We start from the raw sequence: 27,291 nt of genomic DNA on the forward strand, positions 1-27,291 counted from the left end.
CTCCAGGATACCTACAGCACCCGATATCACTGCCTGTTCACCCCATTATCATCCAGAAGGCGCGGTCAGTACAGCTGCATCAAAGCTGGGACCGAGAGACTGAAAAACATCTCAAGGCCATCAGACTGTTAAACAGCCATCACTAACAGAGTGGCTGCTGCCAACATACAGACTAAAATATCTGGCCACTTTAATAAAGCTATCACTAGTCACTTTAAATAATGCCACTTTAATAATGTCTACATATCCTACATTACTCAACTCATATGTATACACTGTATTTCAAACCATCTACTGCATCTCGCCTATGGCACACAGCCATCGCTCATCCATATATTTATATGTACATATTCTTATTCATCCCTTTATATTTGTGTATAAGGTAGTTGTGAATTTGTTAGATTACTTGTTAGATATTACTGCATTGTCGGAACTAGAAGCACAAGCATTTCGCTACACTCGCATTAACATCTGCTAACCATGTGTATGTGACTAATACAATTTGATTTGATATAGTTCAATGGTGACAGAGTCAAAGACTTGACCAAGAGGGCAGCTTCACAAACGTATCATTGAACTGGTGACTGTGTCTGAGGTGATGTCACATCCTATAGTTCCATGAGTGGGTCTCCTGTTGGGGAGCTGAATGGAGATACTCACTGCTTTCTTCTTCTCAGCATTGGCCTCCTCAGCAGCTCTCTGGTACCTATGGAACAGAGGAGCAACACTGACCTCTGCTGATCAAGAACAGAGGTGCACACAGTAAAGTAGACCAAAGCATTACACTGGGAATGGAAGTTTGCACTGCTATTAAATCAATAATATCTGAACATGTTTTGAAGGTCTGAAGAGATCAGGGAAGTGTAAGCAATATAAAAAAAGGGTTTTGGGCTATTTCTGACACCGATCTGGTTTCCTCTGGATCTGCAGACACTACGCTGCTTTTCGACTAACACCACTGTTACACTGGTTTTATACACCCTTGTGTTATACTAGGGAAATTGTGATTCCATAGGTAGGGCTGACAGAGAGGACTTGTGAAGAGCAGAATCAACAACCTCTGCATAGTCAAAACAGTTGCTTTGTGAGGTGTTAAAGTTCACAGATAGCCATAGCTATGTAAATGCCAGCTGAAATGTACTAGTGGCACGGTAGGTCAGGATTGTTGTAAGGTAACAGCTACTTTACATAGCAACAGAAGAAAATGACCTGTACATGCAAGGTGTATGAGGAAATAGGTCACGGTTGATACTGCCTAAGATTACAGTTACGACAATGTGATGAAGAGGTGACTTTTCAACCATAATTTTCAGACCCACAGAGCTTCTTAAAGAGTGGTAACTATTAACAGTCAGAATTATCTCTTTCCAGTTCTGCTGCAACCTCTGTTGGCAGACACGAGGGTAACCCAATGACCTGCAGAACAGGATTGATATACAGCTAGCATCTCTGTTACCTCCCTCCCTCAATTATGTACATTTGGGATGGGAGCACTTGTATAAAGCCTTTAAGCCTGAAGTGTTTGGGTTGACTTTCATTTTGGCTCTCCACTGACACAGACTTGACTGACTGTATGTACATACTGGAGCACCAAAAGGATAAGTGTGATTGGTGCAGTATGTACGTAGAGCTGGGCGATATGGAGGATTCCCTACAGATAGATGCGTGTTTGGTATGATGAATTTGGAAGAGAAGTGTCCACGGTAGTACACTCATACAGACAGAAGTGTCTAGTAGAGAGCTGTGCGTGTCACTCACTTGGAGAAGCGCTCTGCAATGGCGTTGGTCTTGCCTCGCGTGCTGACCAATGAGAGCTCCCTGGCGGTGACCCGTAAAGACTGCGACGCCCACGACTTTCTGCTGAACGAACTTCCGCCTTCCATCTCCGCCTCCTAACACACACACACACACACACTAATTAATGACAGAATCAAAATGTTTACTTAAATTTTTTTTTAAACTACATTACCTGTTTTACATGAAATACAAGTCCCAAAATTCTCCAACACCCATCTTATAGAAATGACCTAATACAGTATATAATACACACAGCCTGTAGAGCTTGGATTCAACAACCAACACTGGCACTGTTGGGTGACATCATCCAGCTGTTTGTCCATGGTGTGCACAGTGCACTACCTCACTGCTCATTCATCATGAATCAATCAAACCACGACATAGACAATACAGGGTGACACCTTAATTGAAGGGTAATGAATAACATGTTAATAACAATGACAACTTGTGTAAATTGAAACAAACACATTTGTATTTTTGTTTGGGGTGTAATGGCCCAGGAGTTATCCCATGAAAACACTGCCCTACCAGGTAGCCTACAGCCCATTGATTATTACCAATATAGGCATTTTGTATGCTTTTATTGCTTTATATATACACTAAAGTTATGCCAGTAAAGTGTTCTCTTTAATAGGTTCATAGTCTATTTCACCCAGATCCCCCAGAATAATAGCAGAGTGTTGACAGACAGGGGGGATCAATGCAGCACTGTCTCTGTACAAAGAGGTACTGTCTATCCCTCAGCTTCCCCAATGGTGAGGTCATTGATCTGTATGTCAATCACCTGCTCTGCTCTCTGTCTAGGAGTCTGTCCGCCCCCGAGATATCATCTACAGCACATACCCTCCCCTGCTGCTATGAGCTCACACACTCAAACATTGCATGGTTACAGGAGCAAGCAGACAAAATTCTGCCATCATGATTGAGTGGGAAAGTTCAGACACTTGACTGTGGGGCAGGTACACAACTGAGATCAGCAGCAATGTTGTCATTGTGCGAATCCGAACATATCATAATCTGTTCCGAGACAGTCAGGAGGCCTGTTCCGAGACAGTCAGGAGGCCTGTTCCGAGACAGTCAGGAGGCCTGTTCCGAGACAGTCAGGAGGCCTGTTCTGTTCGGAGGAGAAAACCAGCACTCCGACTGCCACTTATCTCAGCCTGATCTTCATAATCAACAATTATAGAGGGCCAGAGTATAACATACACCCACATGCCTAAATGCACACAGGAAGTTAGTTACTATAGTTACTGTGTTTTCCGATAGACACGTACACTAACAAAAAAAACGGTCTCATAACACAGCTGATAAGCCAGTAAAATAGTCATTTGTCTGGAAGGGAGGGAATGATGAGAATCGACAAAAGCATTTATCAGTTTATACATGGACCCACCTTTGGTATACTGCATGGTGTGTATTTGTAGTCATTTTCAGATAAATTTATATCAATAGGCTGTCTTGGGCCAGCCGGAAGGGTGTATGGACCATGCCCTTTCATCTGGTCATTTTCATTAAGGTGTGCTTTGCAGGTATTACATCATTACCCGACAAAGAGACTGAATTGAATTAAGCATTGTCAGAGCAGCTGGTTTTGTGTTGACTCAGACATGACCAAGCACACGCATAAACATAGTAGAGGCAATTCCATGATAATGGAATTACAGACTCAGATTTTTCACTTTATAATGTAGACCAAACAAAAAACATCAATTTCAAAGCTTAACAAACCATAGAACTCTATGCACAGGTACTAGTTTTAACCATTTCCACTGACAAATTTACAAAAACACATTTACAGGAAGAACTGTGCAGATGAAGTTCAGTAACAATAAAATTGAGGGAGATTTTACCATAATTCTGACCAAACTTAGCATCTGCACAGTTTTTCAAGTACATTTTTATATATTTTTTTGTTGGTGTAAATTATTCAAAGTAGCCACTGTGCATAGAGTTCAACTTTGAAATCAATGATTTTGTTTGGCATACATTTTAAAGTGAATTCCACTACCATGGAATTGCTCATAAGCTACACAAGCAAACCAGCACTACGAGTGTGACCACGACGACAACCATAACAAATGACCAATTCCAAAAGAATCTCCAACACTTCCTGTCTACAAACCATGGGATCCAGGAAAATAATAATCTAATCCACAGAGAGAGACATCACATGGACTTCTCATAAAGACCGTGTTTAGCATGTCCACAGGGGTGGTTTAAAACTCGGGTCTTGCATCTCTGTCATATTTCATGAGAAAAACTTTGGAAAATAGGGCAAAGCTTAAACCTTAGCTTAAGAAGTGCACATTGGTTGAAAGCCTGTGCAACCCTGGAGGTATGTGTTCAGTGGAAAAGGGATAAAGTGTAATGCGTGTGTGTCAGAGGCAACGCATCATATTCATGTGCATCAGCACAGCAGGCCAGATCAGGAAGCCAAAAGGCAGAAATCCAGTGGAATTCCTCAAAAAAATCATCCTCAGCCTTTCCTCCAAGCTGCTTCTCCAAGCTAAGCACAGGGGAAACTACCTCATAGTAGAAACCAAGATGCAGGGATTGAAGAACAAACTGGATGAGCAGGAAATAAAAATCAGTCCCTCTTGGAGGAGAATGGAAGTTGAATATAAAACACTTTATTTGGGGTGCTTGTCTATTCAACTTCCATTGTACTCTTATCACCTGCAAGCTCAGCCATCTCCTGCAGTTGTGCCTTTGAGCAAGTTGCTTAACCCCTATAATTTCTCCAGGGACGCTGCACTCTACCCCATCCAGGGCATGTTTTATCTGTCCTTCTGAGGGGTTGGGATAGAACAGACAACAAATTGCAGATGGACATTTGTGCATATTGGACAATAAAAAGGAATCATCTTCCTCTAAGCTTGCAGAAGTAGTGGAGGTAGCAGCCTAGCTGTAGTAAGTGGTCATGATATGTAGAGGAACAAGTAGCCTAACCAAACAAAGACGAGACATGATATGTAGAGGAACAAGTAGCCGAACCAAACAGAGACGAGACATGATATGTAGAGGAACAAGTAGCCGAACCAAACAGAGACGAGACATGATAGGTAGAGGAACAAGTAGCCGAACCAAACAGAGACGAGACATGATATGTAGAGGAACAAGTAGCCGAACCAAACAGAGACGAGACATGATATGTAGAGGAACAAGTAGCCGAACCAAACAGAGACGAGACATGATATGTAGAGGAACAAGTAGCCGAACCAAACAGAGACGAGACATGATATGTAGAGGAACAAGTAGCCGAACCAAACAGAGACGAGACATGATAGGTAGAGGAACAAGTAGCCGAACCAAACAGAGACGAGACATGATATGTAGAGGAACAAGTAGCCGAACCAAACAGAGACGAGACATGATATGTAGAGGAACAAGTAGCCGAACCAAACAGAGACGAGACATAATATGTAGAGGAACAAGTAGCCGAACCAAACAGACATGATAGGTAGAGGAACAAGTAGCCGAACCAAACAGAGACGAGACATGATATGTAGAGGAACAAGTAGCCGAACCAAACAGAGACGAGACATGATAGGTAGAGGAACAAGTATTCGAACCAAACAGAGACGAGACATGATATGTAGAGGAACAAGTAGCCGAACCAAACAGAGACGAGACATGATATGTAGAGGAACAAGTAGCCGAACCAAACAGAGACGAGACATGATAGGTAGAGGAACAAGTAGCCGAACCAAACAGACATGATAGGTAGAGGAACAAGTAGCCGAACCAAACAGACATGATATGTAGAGGAACAAGTAGCCGAACCAAACAGAGACGAGACATGATATGTAGAGGAACAAGTAGCCGAACCAAACAGAGACGAGACATGATATGTAGAGGAACAAGTAGCCGAACCAAACAGAGACGAGACATGATATGTAGAGGAACAAGTAGCCGAACCAAACAGAGACGAGACATGATATGTAGAGGAACAAGTAGCCGAACCAAACAGACATGATATGTAGAGGAACAAGTAGCCGAACCAAACAGACATGATAGGTAGAGGAACAAGTAGCCGAACCAAACAGAGACGAGACATGATATGTAGAGGAACAAGTAGCCGAACCAAACAGAGACGAGACATGATATGTAGAGGAACAAGTAGCCGAACCAAACAGAGACGAGACATGATATGTAGAGGAACAAGTAGCCGAACCAAACAGAGACGAGACATGATAGGTAGAGGAACAAGTAGCCGAACCAAACAGACATGATATGTAGAGGAACAAGTAGCCGAACCAAACAGAGACGAGACATGATATGTAGAGGAACAAGTAGCCGAACCAAACAGAGACGAGACATGATATGTAGAGGAACAAGTAGCCGAACCAAACAGAGACGAGACATGATATGTAGAGGAACAAGTAGCCGAACCAAACAGAGACGAGACATGATATGTAGAGGAACAAGTAGCCGAACCAAACAGAGACGAGACATGATATGTAGAGGAACAAGTAGCCGAACCAAACAGAGACGAGACATGATAGGTAGAGGAACAAGTAGCCGAACCAAACAGAGACGAGACATGATATGTAGAGGAACAAGTAGCCAAACCAAACAGAGACGAGACATGATATGTAGAGGAACAAGTAGCCGAACCAAACAGAGACGAGACATGATATGTAGAGGAACAAGTAGCCGAACCAAACAGAGACGAGACATGATATGTAGAGGAACAAGTAGCCGAACCAAACAGAGACGAGACATGATATGTAGAGGAACAAGTAGCCGAACCAAACAGAGACAAGACATGATATGTAGAGGAACAAGTAGCCGAACCAAACAGAGACGAGACATGATATGTAGAGGAACAAGTAGCCGAACCAAACAGAGACGAGACATGATAGGTAGAGGAACAAGTAGCCGAACCAAACAGAGACGAGACATGATAGGTAGAGGAACAAGTAGCCGAACCAAACAGAGACGAGACATGATATGTAGAGGAACAAGTAGCCAAACCAAACATAGACGAGGCTTCCTTTTCATTTGGCATTCCACTTCATGGAAGCAAACTGCAACAGAACAAGTTTAGTTGATCTGGCCCAGTCTAGTCTACTCTCTCACCATATCTGAATAGCACTTGTATGTAGTGATGGGGGATATTATTTCAGATGATATATCATATTGACAATATCGTAATATTATTTTTGGCGCTAGTTTGCTATGCCTGCACCAAAACTCCTGTATTTTTACTACTTTTACTGCACTTTTTTTTAATTTACTTATTTATTTTTAAATAGGGAGCTAATTTGTTTTCAGCACTTTTATTTATATGACTGATCAAAACTTGTTTTCTCATGTCTCTCTCTTGTCCCTCTGCAGCAGACATTTGGTGAGCAATATGTTTGGAACATCGAATCGCAATAAAATCACAGTATCCAATCGCAATACATAAGTATCGTGATAATATCTTAGCGCGAGTTCCCTAGTAATTCCCAGCCCTACCTGTATGGTGGGCAAGTATATTGATAAGAAATCAAATCTTCACTTCAACATACTTGATTGTGACTGTAAACTTGACATGATATGGGGACCGGATGTTGGGAATAACTTTTGAAGATAAGTGACATTGCCAGATCCTGCGGACGCGCCTTTCCTGAGGCAATCATTATCGGGTTTCAGTCAACGAGGCCGCTGTGTCAATTTCACTAAAGCACAAAGCGGAACAGCCTTTGAATCTTCACTTTCATCTCATTGCAATGCTGTATCCACAACAAACCCAGATATGGAACACAACACAGGATCAGTCTGTATTGCGAAATATAGCCATTTTATCATCATCAGTGCCTTGAGTGACATGGAGGTACATCAGTCCTGAACAGCTCAAATGTAGGAAGGGGTTTATAATTTGCTGCTCCCCCCCCCCCCCCCCCACACACACACACACACACACACACACACACACAGACATGCAGATAAAACATTGCTAAGTATATGCCAGGGACTTCAATAAGACATTGAAATAACACAACATCAGGTTCACATTGACTGCACCAACAGACAGATATGGGGCAGGAGGGTATACAGAGACTACAGAAAGTCTGCACCCTTTCAACTTTCACATTTTGCCACCTTAAAATATACATCATCTAAAAAGGATTCAAGTAGATATTTGTCCTACGGATCTACACAACCTACTCCACATTTTCAAAGTGATAGAAAGTCATAGAACATTTTCCAAATTAAGACATTTAAAATATTTATATAATCATAATTGGATACGTTTTCACCCTCTGAGTTACAGGTTGAAGCGGTTTTGGCAGCCATTACAGCTGTGAATCTTTTTCCATTCTATCAGCTTTACGCAACATATATCCATTGTTTTTGTTAAAATTGCACAGGCTCAGTAAATTTGGTTGGATATCATTGATGGACAGCGATATTTCAACCTTTTATCAGATTTCCTTAAACAGATTTAAATCAGGACTGAGACTAGACCACTCAACAGCGCTTGGAAAAAAATACAACTATCACAGGGTTAGGTTTTCAGAAGAATGGGGTGGATTTCTCTCTAACCTTTTACCTGGGCTTTGCTCCTTTCATATTTATTTGGATCTTAAACTCCTCAGTCCCTGGTGGTGACAAGCATACCCATAGCATGATGCTGCCACCATAATACAAAAGGGATCAACAACATAGTTTTTACTCCCAAATTACTGGCCTGTATGACAAAGTGAAAAGAAAGAAGCCCATGTTAAAAATTCCACTCCAAATCATATATTCTGTTTTCAACAAGGCTGTTAAATAATACTGCAAAGACAACACAACAAATAAACAGAGTTTTTGGAGTAAATTAAACTACAGGGCTGGGTCAAATCCCAAAGTAAAACCCTCTGTATTTTCAAGTATTGTGGTGGCAGCATCATGTTATGGGTATACTTGTCAAAAATCTAATTGAATCCCCTTTTAGATCATTTAAGGGGGTGCACAAATTCTATTGGCACAGTAGCCTAATTTAAACTGTGCTCTTTACGTCATACTATTACCAACCATATGAGACTGGTAACACTTGTGACAAACTCGATTTGCTTGTTACTCTACAATTTGATTTGCAGGAAATGACACTATGTAATTAAACTGAACCATAGCAAAACAAGTACCATGTGGGTTAAAAGCTACTTGAAGTCCATCTCTAAAACAGACTTTGAAAAAATAAAAATCAATAGTCAATTCTGCCTGGCTCTGAACAAAGAATCATTAAACACAAAATCATTCAAGCTAAACTAGCAGATTGAGTCAGAAACTGAAACACAGGACTCTCCCTCATAGACTCTCCCTGACTTGGCACCCCTCAGCTCATGGGACTGATCAGATGTCACAAAGCCGCCATCCTTGGTTTAACCCGTGTTCAGACAATTGGTAGGAAAAAGTCACATCCATGACATGGATACTGTTGGACTAGCCTTACTACAGTAACACTGGGAGTTATGGTCAATACTCTCTGTGAGAACAGAGATAATGATTTTTGAAACGCTATATACACACACACAGTTACAAAAACAATGGCACAAGGGAAGCGGTAACTTAACTTCTCCCCAAAGAGTTCAAGTTAACCGTGACACACCTTAAACGTACCTTTTTTGAAAGGATTATTTTTCTGTTTTCTTCTCGATATAAAGTTACTGTCTTATCTATATTATTTTATAGCACTCCAGTTTCGGTCCAGCCTTTACTTTAAGCACTTCCGGTTGTCACACTCCCCTGGTGAAACCTTGCGACACCCGACACAATGCGTATGTGCATGTCTCTAGTGTGTAAGAGTGTAAGGGGCGGAGTGAGCAGAAAGGTGTCATGAGAGTGGAGGAAGCAGGTCACATGATTTCCTGTACCAATGACCTTAGAGATTGGATTCCACCTGCCAGGTACATAGGGTGTGTGTGTGTTTGTGTGTCTTCAGCAGAATTTCTAGGAAATAGTCTATACAACTGCTCTACAGTTAAGTGTTTTAACAACCTGGTGAAGAACTCAAAACTGATCTAAATTGTGTGATTCTATGGCACAACTTGATCCCCTTCATGAGGGTGGTAAAGAAGGGGAGGTGGTGGTTGCAGCAAAGGACAGCTAGAGGAGAGAGGTGAAGAGAAATGAGGAGGGGGGAGAGGAGACGAACAGAGCAAGAAGCTCAGGTTTCTCTAACCTGTTTGAAAGGTTGAAGCGTGTGGTTGGGCCTGCGTGGTGCTGCGGCAGGGAGAGAAAACCCTGGCTCTCAATACACTCAACCCATTGCAACTTCACAGGCCGATCCTTGCCTCACACCTGGAGGTGTGCACTCACACGCAGTCGCGCGCACACACGCAGTCGCGGGCGCACACGCACACACACACGCAGTCGCGCCTTACACAGCTTTGTCTGCACCAAGACTTCAATACCCATACAATTGTACACATTTTTCACAAGAGCAGTTTACCTATATCAATTTCTGAGGCAATTCATTGGCTTGGCAGAGAAATTGACAACTGAATCAAAATGTTGCCCATTTCTGTCTGTGTCTCATTAATAAATCAACTTTAGGAGCATGTCAGAGTTGAGAAAATGTATAGTTTCTGTCATGTTTTTTTTTCTGCCCAGCATCTGAACCAGTGGGATGTGTGTAGCATATTTTCTATTTTATTTACACAGGAAAGTCCCCTAATTGGCATTGTGAAAATGGCTGACGAACCAAATGATCTGACATGGGTAGCATCATCAACACATTCCACTGAGTCATCTTCACTGGGACATCACCACCTGCCTCCTCTGTGGGCTATCCTTTTCTTTTCGCAGAGAGAGGATGAAAAGGCGACATGGTTTGGCAGCGTTTTCTAAGTCTCAGCTGTGCAACTTCCAAGACAGAGAACTGCATAAATAGCACCGTTAAATAAGCATGGAGCTGCATTCAAATGGCCTGTTCAAATGGCCACACGGTGCGGTTAAGGTACAAAGCTGGACAGTCGGCATTGTGTGACAACTGCTGGCACTGAGGTGAATACCAAAGTAGACTACTCATTTCTCCAGGGACAGCCACTGAATACCCAGCTCGTAATACTCAGCAGGAGTTTGAATAGAATATATCCTGGCTATCAGGCCAACAACAAGTAACCTACTTTGAGTAGCCCAAGTCACCAAAATGGCTGACTATCAGCTGAGTTTTAAAGTAATAGTTCACACCAAAATCCCCATTTGTTCAGATGTTTTCAAAAGTGGTCTAATGTCAAGATGAGTCCATGTCTCGCACGCCATCTGTTGTGCAGATCTAACTATATTCCTCAACCCCATAGGAAAGAAAGCCTAAGCACCATTTAAAATTATTAAATTAGATGGTGTCTATCTTTCCCCTTAATTTGGGTTTGTGATAGCTGGATCTACACAACAGATGGGATTGTGGGGAGTACACTTATTTTGAAAATGCTCCACTTTTGAGTTTTGAAAATATTTACAAACTTTGGAATAATTTTGTAACATATGGTCATGCAGGCCTACTCATAAAAAGTGTCATAAGCAGGAAGACATCTTCCTTGGTAGATGGATTATTATAACAATAAACAAGTAGCCTATAAGCCTTCTGTACTATCAAAATGAATGCACTGCATCTCACTCCAGTCCTTCATACCCTGAAATAGGTTGGCCAACTGCCATAACTTCCCATGCAACCTCCACTACCAGTAATAATGGTGCAAAATTGGAAGTACCTGTCAAATTGGCAACATTAACCAGCAAACATTTGATTTAGCCTTGGCTAGAGCAAATTCACCATGTGCACACTCACACCAGAGCCTAAACTAGCATCCTAAAACGCACACATTAAGGCTAGAAATTAACATAGCATTATAATAACTGTATATATCAACACAAGTGTATGACAAAACTCCTGTAACCTTGCTTTGGCCTTACGTTTATGATGTTGCCTACCGCAGTTCCCCCGACAGTCCCACAGGTGCACAATAGAAAGAGAGACGTTGGTTTGAGTCGATTAATCTGCTAGTATCTGAGATTTTAATTACATTGTTAAACGAACATACTTGACTTGTTTTAATCTCTTGCTGCTAAACCAGATACGTTTTGTATAGCTAATGTAAATGGCTTTGGTTAATTACACTCACAGCAATGAGTTTTTCGTCTTCGTGCGCTCCTCAAAGTATGTGCATCTCACGGGGCGGGACAAATCTGTCACCAAATCAAGAGTTCTTTTCCATCTCTTAAAGTTGCAGTTCGCAGGGAATAAACATAAAATACTTTTATTCTTCTTCCAAAAAAATGTCTCCGCTCAACATCACAGACATACACTGAGTGTATAAAACATTAAGGACACCTTCGTGACCCCCCCTCCCCCCTTTGCCCCTTAGAACAGCCTCAATTCGTCGGGGCATGTACTCCGCTGACACATGAAGTTAGCTGGATGTTCTTTGGGTAGTGGACCATTCTTGATACACAATGGAAACTGTTGAGCATGAAGAACACAGCAGCATTGCAATTCTTGATACAAACCGGTGTGCCTGGCACCTACTAGCATATCCTGATCGAAGGCATTTAAATATTTTGTCTTGATCTTTCATCCTCTGAATGGCACACATACACAATGTCTCAATTGTCTCATGGCTTTAAAATCCTTCTTTAATCTGTCTCCTCCCCTTCATCTACACTGATTGAAGTGCATTTAACAAGTGACATCAATAAGGGATCATAGCTTTCACCAGGATTCATCTGGTCAGTAACAGGGGCACCATCGAGAGCATCCTGACAGGTTGCCTCACTGCCTGGTATGGCAACTGCTCGGCCTCCGACCGCAAGGCACTACAGAGGGTAGTACGTACAGCCCAGTACATCACTGGGGCCAAGCTTCCTGCCATCCAGGACCTCTATAACAGGCGGTGTTATACAGACTCCAGCCACCCTAGTTATGGACTGTTCTCTCTGCTACCGCACGGCAAGTGGTACCGGAGCACCAAGTCTAGGTCCAAAAGGCTTCTTAACAGCTTCTACCCCCAAGCCATGGTCTAAAAAAAATATTAAAAAGTCTAAAAAAAATATCCCAATGCCCCAGGGCAGTGATTGGGGACACTGCCCTATGTAGGGTGCCGTCTTTCGGATGGGACGTGAAACGGGTGTCCTGACTCTCTGATGTCATTAAAGATCCCATGGCACTTATCGTAAGAGTAGGGGTGTTAACCCCGGTGTCCTGGCTAAATTCCCAATCTGGCCCTCTAACCATCACGGTCACCTAATAATCCCCAGTTTACAATTGGCTCATTCATCCCCCTCCTCTCCCCTGTAACTATTCCCCAGGTCTTTGCTGCAAATGAGAACGTGTTCTCAGTCAACTTACCTAGTAAAATAACGGATAAATAAATAAGACTGCTAAACAGCTAATCAAATGGCTATTCAGACTACTTGCATTGTCCCCCCCCCCCCCCCTTACTGACATTCTTACTTTTACACTGCTGCTACTTTCTGTTTATTATCTATGCATAGTCACTTTAACTCTACCTGCATGTACATATTAGCTCAATTACCTCGACTAACCTGTGCCCCCGCATATTGACTCTGTACCGGTACCCCCTGTATACAGCCTCGGTACTGTGATTTTACTGCTGCTCTTTAATCATTCTTTATTTTTATGTTTTACTTAACACTTATTTTTCTGAATTTATGGTTAAGGGCTTGTAAGTAAGTCTTTCACTGTAAGCTCTACACCTGTTGTATTCAGCGCATGTGACAAATACAATTGTATTTTATTTTATTTTATTTGAAAGAGCAGGTGTCCTGAATGTTTTGTATACTCAGTGTATATCTAGTAGTGAGTCTACACTACAGATGTAGAAAATATTTCCATCTGCATCCCCGAGCCTTGCAATGAGAGTGTTATTTTATGCTGGCCCTTGTTGCACCGGGTAATGGCCCGTCACATCATCGAGCTAAAGCCGGGAGGGAGGAGCACCTTCTCAAATCCAACAGTAATCGCAAATCAAATCAAATTTCATTTGTCACATGCGTCCTAAACAACAGGTATAAAGGCCTCCCGAGTGGCACGGTGGTCTAAGGCACTGCATCGAGGTGTGAGCTGTGCCACTAGAGATTCTGGGTTCAAGTCCAGGCTCTGACACAGCCGGCCACGACCGGGAGACCCATGGGGAGGTGCACAATTGGCCCAGCGTCGTCCGGGTTAGGGGAGGATTTGGCCGGCAGGGATGTCCATGACCCATCGCGCACTAGCGACTCCTGGCGCAATGCATGCTGACACGGTCGCCAGGTGTACGGTGTTTCCTCCGACATATTGGTGCGGCTGGCTTCTGGGTTAAGTGGGCATTGTGTTGAGAAGCAGTGCGGCTTGGTTGGGGTGTGTTTCGGAGGACGCACGGCTCTCGACCTTCGCCTCTCCCGAGTCCTACGGGAGTTGCAGCAATGAGACAAGACTGTAACTACCAATTGGATACTACGAAATTGAAGAGAATAGGGGGGTAAAAAAAAGCAGGTGTTGACAAACAGTGACATGCTTCCTTACGGGCCCTTCCCTACAATGCAGAGAGATAGAAAAGTAAGAAAAGTAATAATAAAAAAAGTTAGTGCGAAAAGAGGCAATGTAGATAGCTATTTGGTTAACTATTTAACTAGCTGTTTAGCAGTATTTTGGCATAGAAGCTGTTGAGGGTCCTGTTGTTTGCAGACTTGCTGTGCGGTAGCACAGTCCACTACAGCCACATCTATGTGAATGGGAGGGTGCTCGGACCTCCGTTTCCGGTAGTCCACAATCAGCTCCTTTGTTGCTGATGTTGAGGGAGAAGTTGTTGTCCTGGCACCACACTGTCTCTGACCCCCTCCCTGTAGGCTGTCTCATTGTCGTTGTGTCGTCAGCAAATTTGATGGTGTTGGAGTTGTGTTTGGCCAGGCAGTCGTGGGTGAACAGGGAGTACAGGAGGGGACTAAGCCTGCACCCCTGAGGGATCCCCGTGTTGAGGGTCAGCGTGGCGGATATGTTGTTGCCTACCCTCACCACCTAGGGGTGACCCGTCAGGAAGTCCAGGATCCAGTTGCAGAGGGAGGTGTTCAGTCCCAGGGTCTTTAGCTTAGTGATGAGCTTTGATGGCATTGTGGTGTTAAACACTGAGCTGTATTCAATGAACAGCATTCTCACATAGGTGTTCCTCTAGTCCAGGTGGGAGAGGGCAGTGTGGAGTTCAATAGAGATTGTGTCATCTGTGGATCTATTAGGGCGGTTTTTGAAGTGGGTCCAGGTTGTCTGGGATGATGGTATTGATGTGAGTCATGACCAGTCTTTGAAAGCATTTCATGAAAACAGATGTGAATGCTATGGGGCGATAGTCATTTAGGCAGGTTACCTTGGCATTCATGGGCACAGGGACTATGGTGGTTTGCTTGAAACATGTGAGCATTACAGATTGGGTCAGGGCAAGGTTGAAAATGTCAGTGAAGACACTTGCCTGCTCTGAGTACGCATCCTGGTAATCCGTCTGACCCTGTGAATTTGTGAATATTAACCTGTTTCAAAGTCTTAATCACATCGGCTACAGATAGTGTGATCACACAGTTGTCCAGAACTGCTGGTGTTCTCATGCATGGTTCAGTGTTGCTTGCCTCAAAACGAGCATAGAAGACGTTTAGCTCGTCTGGTAGGCTCACGTCACTGGGCAATTCACGGCTGGGTTTCCTTTTGTAATCCGTGATAGTTTGCAAGCCCTGCCACATGCGATGAGCATCAGAGACAGCGTTGTAGGTGTCACGTTCTGACCTCTATTTCCGTTGTTTTGTATTTATTTAGTATGGTCAGGGCGTGAGTTGGGTGGGCAGTCTATGTTTGTTTTTCTATGTTTTGGGGCATTTCTATGTTTTCGGCCTAGTATGGTTCTCAATCAGAGGCAGGTGTCATTAGTTGTCTCTGATTGAGAATCATACTTAGGTAGCCTGGGTTTCACTGTGTGTTTGTGGGTGATTGTTCCTGTCACTGTGTTTGTTGTCACAGGATAGGCTGTATAGGTTTTCACGTTCCGTTTGTTGTTTTGTAGATTTGAGTTATTTCATGTATCGTTCAGTTGTCCATTAAAGAACATGAATAACCACCACGCTGCTTTTTGGTCCGCTTCTCCTCCTACAGACGAACGTCGTTACAGAATCACCCACCACAACAGGACCAAGCAGCGTGGTAACGGGCAACAGCAACAGCAGCAGCAGGAACAACAACAGCGAGATCAGGATTTTGGGACATGGGAGCAGAATCTGGACTACACAACTTTGGAGGAGATAGACAGGTGGGCGGTCGACCCAGGGAGAGTGCCGGAGCCCGCCTGGGATTCGATGGAACAGTGCGCGGAAGGTTACAGGAGAATGAGGTTGGCGAAGCAAGCACGGCGGCGCGGACGGAAGCCCGAGAGTCAGCCCCAAAAATTTCTTGGGGGGGGCACAGGGGGAGTGTGGCAGAGTCAGGAGTCAGACCTGAGCCAACTCCCCCCGTTTATCGTGAGGAGCCAAGGAGGAGCTCAGAACCAGAGCTGGTGTTGGAGGTGAGCGAAGCAGAGACTGTGAAGGAGTTAATGGGGAAATTGGAGGAGAGAGATATGAGGGAGTTGCTGGTTTGGTGCATGAGGCATGACATTCGCCCGACGGAGCGTGTCAGGGATTTAATGGCACCGGGGTCAGCTCTCCATACTCATCCTGAGGTGCGTGGGAGGGGTCTGGTGAAGACTGTGCCAGCCTCACGCACCAGGCCTCCTGTGCATCTCCCTAGCCTTGCACGTCCTGTGCCATCTCAGCACTACAGTGCTCCTAGCAGTGCTAACTGTGGCGGGCGTGGTGCTGGTCAGGCACCGTGTTATGCAGTTGTTCGCACGGTGTCCCCAGTACGCGTGCTTAGCCCGGTGCGCTATATCCCAGCTCCCCACATCTGCCGGGCTAGGGTGAAAATCCAGCCAGGGCGGTTGGTGCCAGCCCTGCTCTCAAGATCTCCAGTACGCCTTCACGGCCCGGTCTATCCGTCACCACCTCCACGCACCAGCCCTCCGGTGGCAGCCCCCCGTACCAGGCTGTCTCTCCGGCCCATCCTTACAGGGGCTCCCTCCTCTCCAGCGCTGCCGGAGCCTCCCGCCTGTCCGGCGCCTCTGCCGGAGCCTCCCGCCTGTCCGGCGCCTCCGGCCTCTGCCGGAGCCTCCCGCCTGTCCGGCGCCGCTGCCGGAGCCTCCCGCCTGTCCGGCGCCGCTGCCGGAGCCTCCCGCCTGTCCGGCGCCGCTGCCGGAGCCTCCCGCCTGTCCGGCGCCGCTGTCGGAGTCTCCCGCCTCTCCGGCGCTACCAGGGCCTTCCTCTTCTCCGGCGCTGCCGGAGTCTCCCGCCTGTTCGGCGCTACGAGAGCTACTCAGTCCAGCGCTGCCGGAGCTTCCCGTCTGCCCAGCACCAGCTGAGCTTCCCGTCTGCCCAGCGCCAGCTGAGCTTCCCGTCTGCCCAGCGCCAGCTGAGCCTCCCGTCTGCCCAGCGCCGCCAGCGCCGCCCGTCTGCCCAGCGGCACCAGCGCCGCCCGTCTGCCCAGCGCCGCCAGCGCCGTCCGTCTGCCCAGCGCCGCCAGTGCCGCCCGTCTGCTCAGCGCCGCCAGTGCCGCCCGTCTGCCAGGAGCCGCCAGTGCCGCCCGTCTGCCAGGGGCCGCCAGTGCCGCCCGTCAGCCAGGGGCCGCCAGTGCCGCCAGTCAGCCAGGGGCCGCCAGTGCCGCCAGTCAGCCAGGGGCCGCCAGTGCCGCCAGTCAGCCAGGGGCCGCCAGTGCCGCCCGTCAGCCAGGGGCCGCCAGTGCCGCCAGTCAGCCAGGGGCCGCCAGTGCCGCCAGTCAGCCAGGGGCCGCCAGTGCCGCCAGTCAGCCAGGTGCCGCCAGTCAGCCAGGGGCCGCCAGTGCCGCCAGACAGCCAGGGGCCGCCAGGGCCGCCAGTGCCGCCAGTTAGCCAGGGGCCGCCAGTAAGCCAGGGGCCGCCAGTGCCGCCAGTCAGCCAGGGGCCGCTCGAGCAGCTGCCCCTCTGTCCCGAGCAGCTGCCGCCCCTCTGTCCCGAGCAGCTGCCGCCCCTCAGTCCCGAGCTGCTAACGTCCCTCTGTCCCGAGCAGCTGCCGCCCCTCTGTCCCGAGCAGCTGCCCCTCTGCCCCGAGCTGCTAACGTCCCTCTGTCCCGAGCAGTTGTCCCTCTGTCCCAAGCAGCCCCTCTGTCCAGTGGGGTCATTGAGAGGGGTGGTCATGGTGAGTAAGCCACGGAGGCGGACAATAAGGCGGACTAAGACAATGGTGAAGTGGGGTCCGCGTCCCGCGCCAGAGCCGCCACCGCGGACAGACGCCCACCCAGACCCTCCCCTATAGGTCAAGGTTTTGCGGCCGGAGTCCGCACCTTTGGGGGGGGGGGGGTACTGTCACGTTCTGACCTCTATTTCCGTTGTTTTGTATTTATTTAGTATGGTCAGGGCGTGAGTTGGGTGGGCAGTCTATGTTTGTTTTTCTATGTTTTGGGGCATTTCTATGTTTTCGGCCTAGTATGGTTCTCAATCAGAGGCAGGTGTCATTAGTTGTCTCTGATTGAGAATCATACTTAGGTAGCCTGGGTTTCACTGTGTGTTTGTGGGTGATTGTTCCTGTCACTGTGTTTGTTGTCACAGGATAGGCTGTATAGGTTTTCACGTTCCGTTTGTTGTTTTGTAGATTTGAGTTATTTCATGTATCGTTCAGTTGTCCATTAAAGAACATGAATAACCACCACGCTGCTTTTTGGTCCGCTTCTCCTCCTACAGACGAACGTCGTTACAGTAGGATTCAATCTTTTGTCTGTTTGATGGCCGTCAGAGTTCGCAGTGGGACTTCTTATAAGCGCCCGGATTAGTGTCCCACTCCTTGAAAGCGGCAGCTCTAGCCTTTAGCATGCTGCAGATGTTGCCTGTAATCTATGGCTTCTGGTTGGGATATGTACAATTGAAGTCGGAAGTTTACATAACCATAGCCAAATACATTTAAACTCAGTTTTTCACAATTCCTGACATTTAATCCAAGTAAACATTCCCTTCTCTAAGGTCAGTTAGGATCACCACTTTGTTTTAAGAATGTTAAATGTCAGAATAATAGTAGAGAAAAGTATTTATTTCAGCATTAATTTTTTTCATCACATTCCCAGTGGGTCAGAAGTTTGCATGCACTCAATTAGTATTTGGTAGCATTGCCTTTAAATTGTTTAACTTTTGTCAAACTTTTTGGATAGCCTTCCACAAGCTTCCCACAATAAGTTGGGTGAATTTTGGCCCATACCTACCTGAAAGAGCTGCTGTAACTGAGTCAGGTTTGTAGGCCTCCTTGCTCGCACACGCTTTTTCAGTTCTGCCCACACATTTTCTATATGATTGAGGTCAGGGCTTTGTGATGGCCACTCCAATAAATTGACTTTGTTGTCCTTAAGCCATTTTGCCACAACTTTGGAAGTATGCTTGGGGTCATTGTCCATTTGGAAGTCCCATTTGCGACCAAGCTTTAACTTCCTGACTGATGTTTTGAGATGTTGCTTCAATATATCCACATAATTTTCCCTCCCTCATGATGCCATCTATTTTGTGAAGTACACCAGTCCCTCCTTCAGCAAAGCACCCACAACATGATACTGCCACCCCGTGCTTCACGATTGGGATGGTGTTCTTCGGCTTGCAAGCCTCCCCCTTTTTCCTCCAAACATAACGATGGTCATTATGGACAAACAGTTCTATATTTGTTTCATCAGACCAAAAAGTACGATCTTTGTCCCTATGTGCAGTTGCAAACCGTAGTCTGGCTTTTTTATGGGGGTTTAGGAGCATTGTCTTGTGCCTTGCTGAGCGGCATTTCAGGTTATGTCGATATAGGCCTTGTTTTACTGTGGATATAGATACTTTTGTACCTGTTTCCTCCAGCATCTTCACAAGGTCCTTTGCTGTTGTTCTGGGATTGATTTGCACTTTTCGCACCAAAGTACCTTCTTCTCTAGGAGACAGAACGCGTCTCCTTCTTGAGCAAAATGACGGCTGCGTGGTCCCATGGTGTTTAGACTTGCGTACTATTGTTTGTACAGATGAACGTGGAACCTCCAGGTGTTTGGAAATTGCTCCCAAGGATGAACCAGACTTGTGGAAGTCTACAAAAAAAAAATCTGAAGTCTTGGCTGATTTATTTTGATTTTCCTATGTCAAGCAAAGAGGCACTGAGTTTGAAGGTAGGCCTTGAAATACACCCACAGGTACACCTCAAATTGACTCAAATTATGTCAATCAGCCCATCAGAAGCTTCTAAAGCCATGACATAATTTTCTGGAATTTTCCAAGCTGTTTAAAGGCACAGTCAACTTAGTGTATATAAACTTCTGACCCACTGGAATTGTGATACAGTGAATAATAAGTGAAATAATCTGTTTGTAAACAATTGTTGGAAAAATTACTTGTGTCATGCACAAAGTAGATGTCCTAACCGACTTGCCAAAACTATAGTTTGTTAGCAAGAAATTTGAGGAGTGGTTGAAAAACTAGTTTTAATGACTCCAACCTAAGTGTATGTCAACTTACGACTTCAACTGTATGTTCAGTCACTGTGGGGACAACGCTGTCAATGCACTTATTAATGAAGCCAGTGACTGATGTAGTAAAGACCTCAGTGTCATCGGATGAATCCCGGAACATATTCCAGTCTCTTCTAGCAAAACAGTCCTGTAGCTTAGCATCCGCTTCATCGAACCACTTCCATATTGGTACTTCCTGTTTGAGCTTTTACTTGGAGGGCAAGGGAGAGCTTTGTATGCGTTTCTGTGTGTGGACACAGGTGACATGTTGGTAGAAATGAGGTTAAGGATTTCAGTTTTTCTGCATTAATATCAGCAGCCCTATGCAACTCTTTGAGTACGGTTTTAGTGCCAGCATCAGTTTGTGGTGGTAAATAGACAGCTATGAAAAATATAGATAAACTCTCTGTAGTTAAAAATCCGAGCTGCTCTGTCATGTTGTCAACAAGGCAGAATGGTGCATTGTCCAGAAACATACAACATCTCTTTTCCATAAAATAATTGTTCGAATTTTCAAACTAGTTTTCATTAGAAAGGCAGAAAAAGCATTTTTAGCAAAAGCAATCACTTTTCCATGGGAAAACACAGAATCCTACTGATTACTACATGCTTAATTATGTCACTTTTGTTTTGATTTTGCCGTTGGACAGCCATGCTTTCTTGCCTGTCCAACATAGCCTCATCTCCCACCAGTTCTAATGCGACTTGCCCCAATGCGCCTCCTTCTTTTCCCCCTGCCACACTACAAAGTTTCAAGGTGTCCAAGTCCAAGGTGCTAAAAGAGCTCCTTAAACTTGATCCCCAAAAACCATCTGGGTCAGATGGTTTAGACCCTTCCTTTTTTAAGTTTACTGCCCCTATAATCGACAAGCCCATCTCTGACCTTTTCAATCTGTCTCTCCTCTCTGGGGAGGTTCCCATTGCTTGGAAGGCAGCCACGTTGAGTCCTTTATTTAAAGGGGAAGATCAAGCTGATCCTAACTGTTATGGGCATATTTCTATTTTGCCCCGTTTATCAAAAGTGTTGGAAAAACTTGACAATAATCAACTGACTGGCTTTCTTGATGTCTATAGTATTTTATCTGATATGCAATCTGGTTTCCGCTCAGGTTATGGATGTGTCACTGCAACCTTAAAGGTCCTCAATGATGTCACCATTGCCCTTGATTCTGTGCTGCTATTTTTATTTATTTATTTTAGCCCTTTTTCTCCCCAATTTCGTGGTATCCAATTGTTTTAGTAGCTACTATCTTGTCTCATCGCTACAACTCCCAAACGGGCTCGGGAGAGACAAAGGTTGAAAGTCATGCGTCCGATACACAACCCAACCAAGCTGCACTGCTTCTTAACACAGCGCGCATCCAACCCGGAAGCCAGCCGCACCAATGTGTTGGAGGAAACACTGTGCAACCTTGGTTAGCGCGCACTGCGCCCGGCCCGCCACAGGAGTCGCTGGTGCGAGATGAGACAAGGACATCCCTAACCCGGACGACGCTAGACCAATTGTGCATCGCCCCACGGACCTCCCGGTCGCGGACGGTTACGACAGAGCCTGGGCGTGAACCCAGAGTCTCTGATGGCACAGCTGGCGCTGCAGTACAGCACCCTTAACCACTGCGCCACCCAGGAGGCCCCTGTGCTGCTATTTTTATTGACTTGGCCAAAGCTTTTGATATGGTAGACCATTCCATTCTTGTGTGCCAGCTAAGGAGTATTGGTGTCTCCGAGGTGTTTTTGGCCTGGTTTGCTAACTACCTCTCTCAGAGTGCAGTGTATGAAGTCAGAACATCTGCTGTCTCAGCCACTGCCTGTCACCAATGGTGTACCCTACGGCTCGATCCTAGGCCCCACACTCTTCTCAATTTCCTTTAAAAAATGTTTTAACCCTATTTCTCCTCAATTTGTAGTTACAATTTTGTCCCATCGCTGCAACTCCCGTACGGACCCGGGAGAGGCGAAGGTCAAAAGCTGTGCATCCTCTGAAACAGGACCCAGCCAAGCCGCACTGCTTCTTGACACAATGCCCGCTTAACCCGGAAGGCAGCTGCACAAATGTGTCAGAGGAAACACCGTACAGCTGGTGACCGTGTCAGCGTGCATGCGCCCGGCCCGCCACAGGAGTCACTAGAGCGCGATGGGACAAGGACATCCCGGCCGGCCAAACCCTCCCCTAACCCTCCCTGGTCGCGGCTGGCTGCGGCAGAGCCTGGACTCAAACCAGGATCTCTAGTGGCACAGCTAGCACTGCAATGCAGTGCCTTAGACCACTGTGCCACTCAAGAGGCCCTCTTCTCAATTTACATCAACAACATAGCTCAGGCAGTAGGAAGCTCTATCGTGCATTTATATACAGATGATACAGTCTTATACTCAACTGGCCCCACCACGGGTTTTGAGTTAAACGCTCTACAACAAAGCTTTCATAGTGTCCAACAAGCTTTCTCTGCCCTCAACCTTGTTCTGAACACCTCCAAAACAAAGGTCATGTGGTTTGGTAAGAAGAATGCCCCCCTCTGAGGGTTTAAAGCTTGAGGCAGTCACCTCATACAAGTACTTGGGAGAAAGGCTAGATGGTACACTGTCCTTATCTCAGCACATCAAAGCTACAGGCTAAAGTTAAAACTAGACTTGGTTTCCTCTATCGTAATCGCTCCTCTTTCACCCCAGCTGCCAAACTAACCATGATTCAGATGACCATCCGACCCACGCTAGATTACAGAGACATAATTTATAGATCGGCAGGTAAGGGTGCTCTCGAGCGGCTAGATGTTCTTTGCCATTCGGTCATCAGATTTGCCACCAATGCTCCTTATAAGACAAATCACTGCACTCTATACTCTTCTGTAAACTGATTATCTCTGTTTACCCGTCACAAAACCCACTGGTTGTTGCTTATTTATAAAACCCTCTTAGGCCTCACTCCCTCACACCTGAGTGGCAGCCTGGTTCCAAATCAAATGCAATCAACTTTTAGCCAGTGCAAAACACACCTACACGGGCACCCGTGCGAGATTAATCAAACCACCTCAATCCCAAACTCTCAGGTGAAAAAGATCTTGGAAAGGTTCTTAGTACCATCTAGTGGTGAAAACTTAAATGGATAGTTCATCCAAATGACACATTCCTTACCCTGTAATGTCATGCTTTGGACAAGGTATGGCAGCAATTCCTGCTTTGGTTTAGTTTCCCTGGCACTGCTAACGTTTTAGCAAATGCTGCACAAATCCCATTCCAGTCATGGGACTGATATTAGCATTTTTCTCACATCATGTCCAAATCATCCAAGAGTATCTAAAATGTATTGCGAAGCTCAAAAAAGTAACTTATAGATTATTTGAAAAATGCTAATATCATTCCCATGACTTGTACCACATTTGTGCCACATTTGCTAAAAGTTTAGCATTTGGAAACAGTACCAGGGAAAGACCAAAACATGAATTGCTGTCATACCCATTGCCCATAGACTGCTTACATGAAAGGAAACCAATGTCCTTTTGTAATTTGGGTGAACTATAGTTTGGGTGAACTATCCATTTAATAAAGACAATAAAGCTTGGCAGTTATAAAGATTGACAGAGATATTTATTTCAACAGTTTTCAGACAAACAGAGAAATAAACAAATACACTTCGAAAGAGTAAAATTAATAATAAATTATAAAATTAGAATTAAAAATAAATAACTTGAAAGACAAACCAAATTGTATCCCATCTTTGATGATGTAGTAGGCTATGGCAGCAGGCTATAGTAAAACAATTACTACAATTCATATAGGACTATAACTTGAACTCTAACCCTTGCAAAAACAAAGTGTCGTACAGACAAATACACAATCTTAGTAAAAGCGGATGCTTAAGCTACTTTGGGAGTACGCTATCCCTATTAGGCCAATGTAGTTTAACAATGACTACTTTTAAAATAGACCTATACCTTGAACAACATAACAGTTGCAATACAATATGTCATAGACATAGATATATACTCCAATTCATCAAAACATCTGATGCTTAAACTACAGGAATATGTTGCAAGATATATTTTTTACAAATATATGTAATCTACCTCTCGCCTAACTAGGTTTACTTTAAAACATTTAATACTGTTGAAGTATTTTCATTCTAATACTTTAAAACTTAATTCACATTTGAGTGCTTCAGCTCACTACTGTAAAGTTGAGACACAGATTCTACGAGGCTACTTGTGAATTGCACTCAACACTATTTTCCAAACCATTCCTTCATTGTACTGGACAGAACAACTGAAGAATGGAAGGAGAATGCATCATTACCCTCTTTTCCATACCAGAGACCTTAAAAGTGGTCAAGCAACTGTTTGGAAGGCATATGCCATTGCAAGGCATAACAAAAAAAACTATTTCATAAAAAAAGGTCATCCTCCCCCTTGTCTTAGGAAGCAGAACTAAAATACTTTCCCACACCCATACACGCTTGATAAACACAGATTGGATACAAACATGTACGTAAAACTCATATTAAATAGTATACAATTCCCACATGCAATTGGCCCTTGATGTTCTAAGATATTAGAATAGGAAGTAATACAATTCATTTGAAAAAAGTGGACAACTCTACACTGCCAGATATAAAAACGTATTTTTTTAAGTGATATGCTGTTGGTGTGTTTACCCTGCTTCTTGTATGAGGGTGTTTTATGTTGTTGACAGAGGAGTTCTATCATTTTGCTTTTGTAAAATAAAATAAATACCTAAAAGGTGTGAAGCACCAAAGTACAGGCTGGAAGAGAGAGACCTCAGGTAACAAAAGTATCCTCTGTGTTCTAATTCGGATAATCTTTGCTATCCCAAGGGTGTTTTGTTTTTTCCAAAGTTGCTCGGAATCCTGGCTCCAACTTCCAGCCTCGTTCATGTGACATCACACACTCTGTGGCAGCTTTTGGTGTGCTCCTGAGAGAGGAAACATACAGTATTGCTTTTAAGTAAATTATTTTGTGAGAGTGAGATAATGTGCCAAATAAAACAACACAATTGTGGCATCCCGTGCAATGTATAGATTGTTGTCTTTTGACGTCCGGACAGGGGAGTGCCTCACCTGAGCACCTATGAGTGCTGCAGTAATTGCCTGATAAGATAAATAGTCCAACTATATACATTATACTATAAATGTGGTTGAATGAGCTCTTTACCTTTTTGGTACACCTTTTTGCGTAAGCAAATCAAGGCCATGGACAGGATCGAGATAATGAAAACAAGGGCCACGATGACACTACAGAAAGACAGGCACACAAAAAGACAGAAAGTTAGCTAAGCATTTTTGGAATCACTTTATTTTAAGGTACAGACACACGCGCAGACACACGCGCAGACACACACACACACACACACACACACACACACACACACACACACACACACACACACACACACACACACACACACACACACACACACACATATACAAATGAGTTGTTTATAAGCGTGTATATAACGTGCCTTCGGAAAGTATTCAGACCCGTTGACTTTTTCCACAAGGTTAGGTTACAGCCTTATTCTAAAATGTATTATTAAATTGTTTTCTTCCCTAATCAATCTACACACAATACCCCATAACGACAAAGCAAAAAATGTTTTTTTTTTTGTTTTACATTTTTTCTAATTTATTACAAATAAAAAAACTAAAATATCACATTTACATACAGTAAGTATTCAGACCCTTTACTCAGTACTTTGTTGAAGCACCTTTGGCAGTGATTACAGCCTCGAGTCTTCTTGGGTATGACACTACAAGCTTAGCACACCTGTATTTGGGGAGTTTCTCCCATTCTTCTCTGCAGATCCTCTCAAGCTCTGCTAGGTTGGATTAGGGGAGTTGCTGTACAGCTATTTTCAGGTCTCTCCAGATATGTTTGATCTTGGCTCTGGCAGGGCCACTCAAGGACATTCAGAGATTTGTCCCGAAGCCACCCTTTGTTGTCTTGCCTGTTTGCTTAGGGTCGTTGTCCTGTTGAAAATTGAACCTTCGACCCAGTCTGAGGTTCTGAGTGCTCTGGAGCAGGTTTTCATCAAGGATCTCTCTGTACTTCGCTCCGTTCATCTTTGCCTCGATCCTGAATAGTATCCCAGTCCCTGCCGCTGAAAAACATCACCACAGCATGATGCTGCCACCACCATAATTCACCATAGGGATGGTGCCAGGTTTCCTCCAGACGTGATGCTTGGCATTCAGGTCAAAGAGTTCAATCTTAGTTTCATCAGACCAGATAATCTTGTTTCTCATGGTCTGAGAGTCTTGAGCTGCCTTTTGGCAAACTCCAAGTGGGCTGTCATATGCCTTTTACTGAGGAGTGGCTTCCGTCTGGCCACTTTACCATGAAGGCCTGATCGGTGGAGTGCTGCAGAGATGGTTGGGTTGTCCTTCTGAAAGGTTCTCCCATCTCCACAGAGGAACTCTAGAGCTCTGTCAGAGTGACCATTGGGTTCTTGGTCATCTCCCTGACCAAGGCCCTTCTTCCCCGATTGCTCAGTTTGGCCAGGCGGACAGTTCTAGGAAGAGTTTTGGTGGTTCCAAACTTCTTCCATTTAAGAATGATTTCCAGTGTGTTATTGGTGACCATCAATGCTGCAGAAATGTTTTGGTTCCCTTCCCCAGATCTTTGCCTCGACACAATCCTGTTTCGGGGAGCTCTACGGAATATTCCTTTGACCTCATGGCTTGGTTTTTGCTCTGACATGCACCGTTTGCCTTCCCAAATCATATCCAATCAATTGAATTTACCCCAGGTGGACTCCAATCAAGTTGTAGAAACATCTCAAGGATGATCAATGGAAACAGGATACACATGAGCTCAATTTCGAGTATCATAGCAAAGGGTCTGAATACTTATGTAAATAAGGTATTTCTGTTTTTTAAATTTTTAAATAAATTTGCAAGAATTTCTAAAAAAAACTGTTTTCCCTTTGTCATTATTGAGTATTGTGTCTAGATA

At 44.8% G+C, this 27,291-nt stretch overlaps 1 protein-coding gene across 4 annotated transcripts in view; it reads right to left on the reverse strand.

Moving 5' to 3' along the window:
* The window catches only part of LOC139371006 (LIM domain and actin-binding protein 1-like), a 30,419-nt gene extending 18,478 nt beyond the window's left edge, over positions 1-11,941 (reverse strand). The window contains exons 1-3 of one of the 4 annotated variants that reach the window (XM_071110970.1): positions 11,700-11,933; positions 1,759-1,892; positions 661-706 (exon numbers count right to left, since the gene is read on the reverse strand). In XM_071110970.1, the coding sequence (XP_070967071.1) occupies positions 661-706; positions 1,759-1,883 (171 nt within the window). In that variant the 5' untranslated portion in view covers positions 1,884-1,892; positions 11,700-11,933. Of the gene's footprint in view, positions 1-660; positions 707-1,758; positions 1,893-9,390; positions 9,506-11,685 lie in introns of those variants that run through there. The other 3 variants (XM_071110969.1, XM_071110973.1, XM_071110972.1) reach the window with 3 other exon arrangements.
* Between the last annotated feature and the right edge of the window lie 15,350 nt (positions 11,942-27,291).

Source organism: Oncorhynchus clarkii, chromosome 17 (genome assembly GCF_045791955.1).
Source record: "Oncorhynchus clarkii lewisi isolate Uvic-CL-2024 chromosome 17, UVic_Ocla_1.0, whole genome shotgun sequence".
NCBI lineage: Eukaryota > Metazoa > Chordata > Actinopteri > Salmoniformes > Salmonidae > Oncorhynchus > Oncorhynchus clarkii.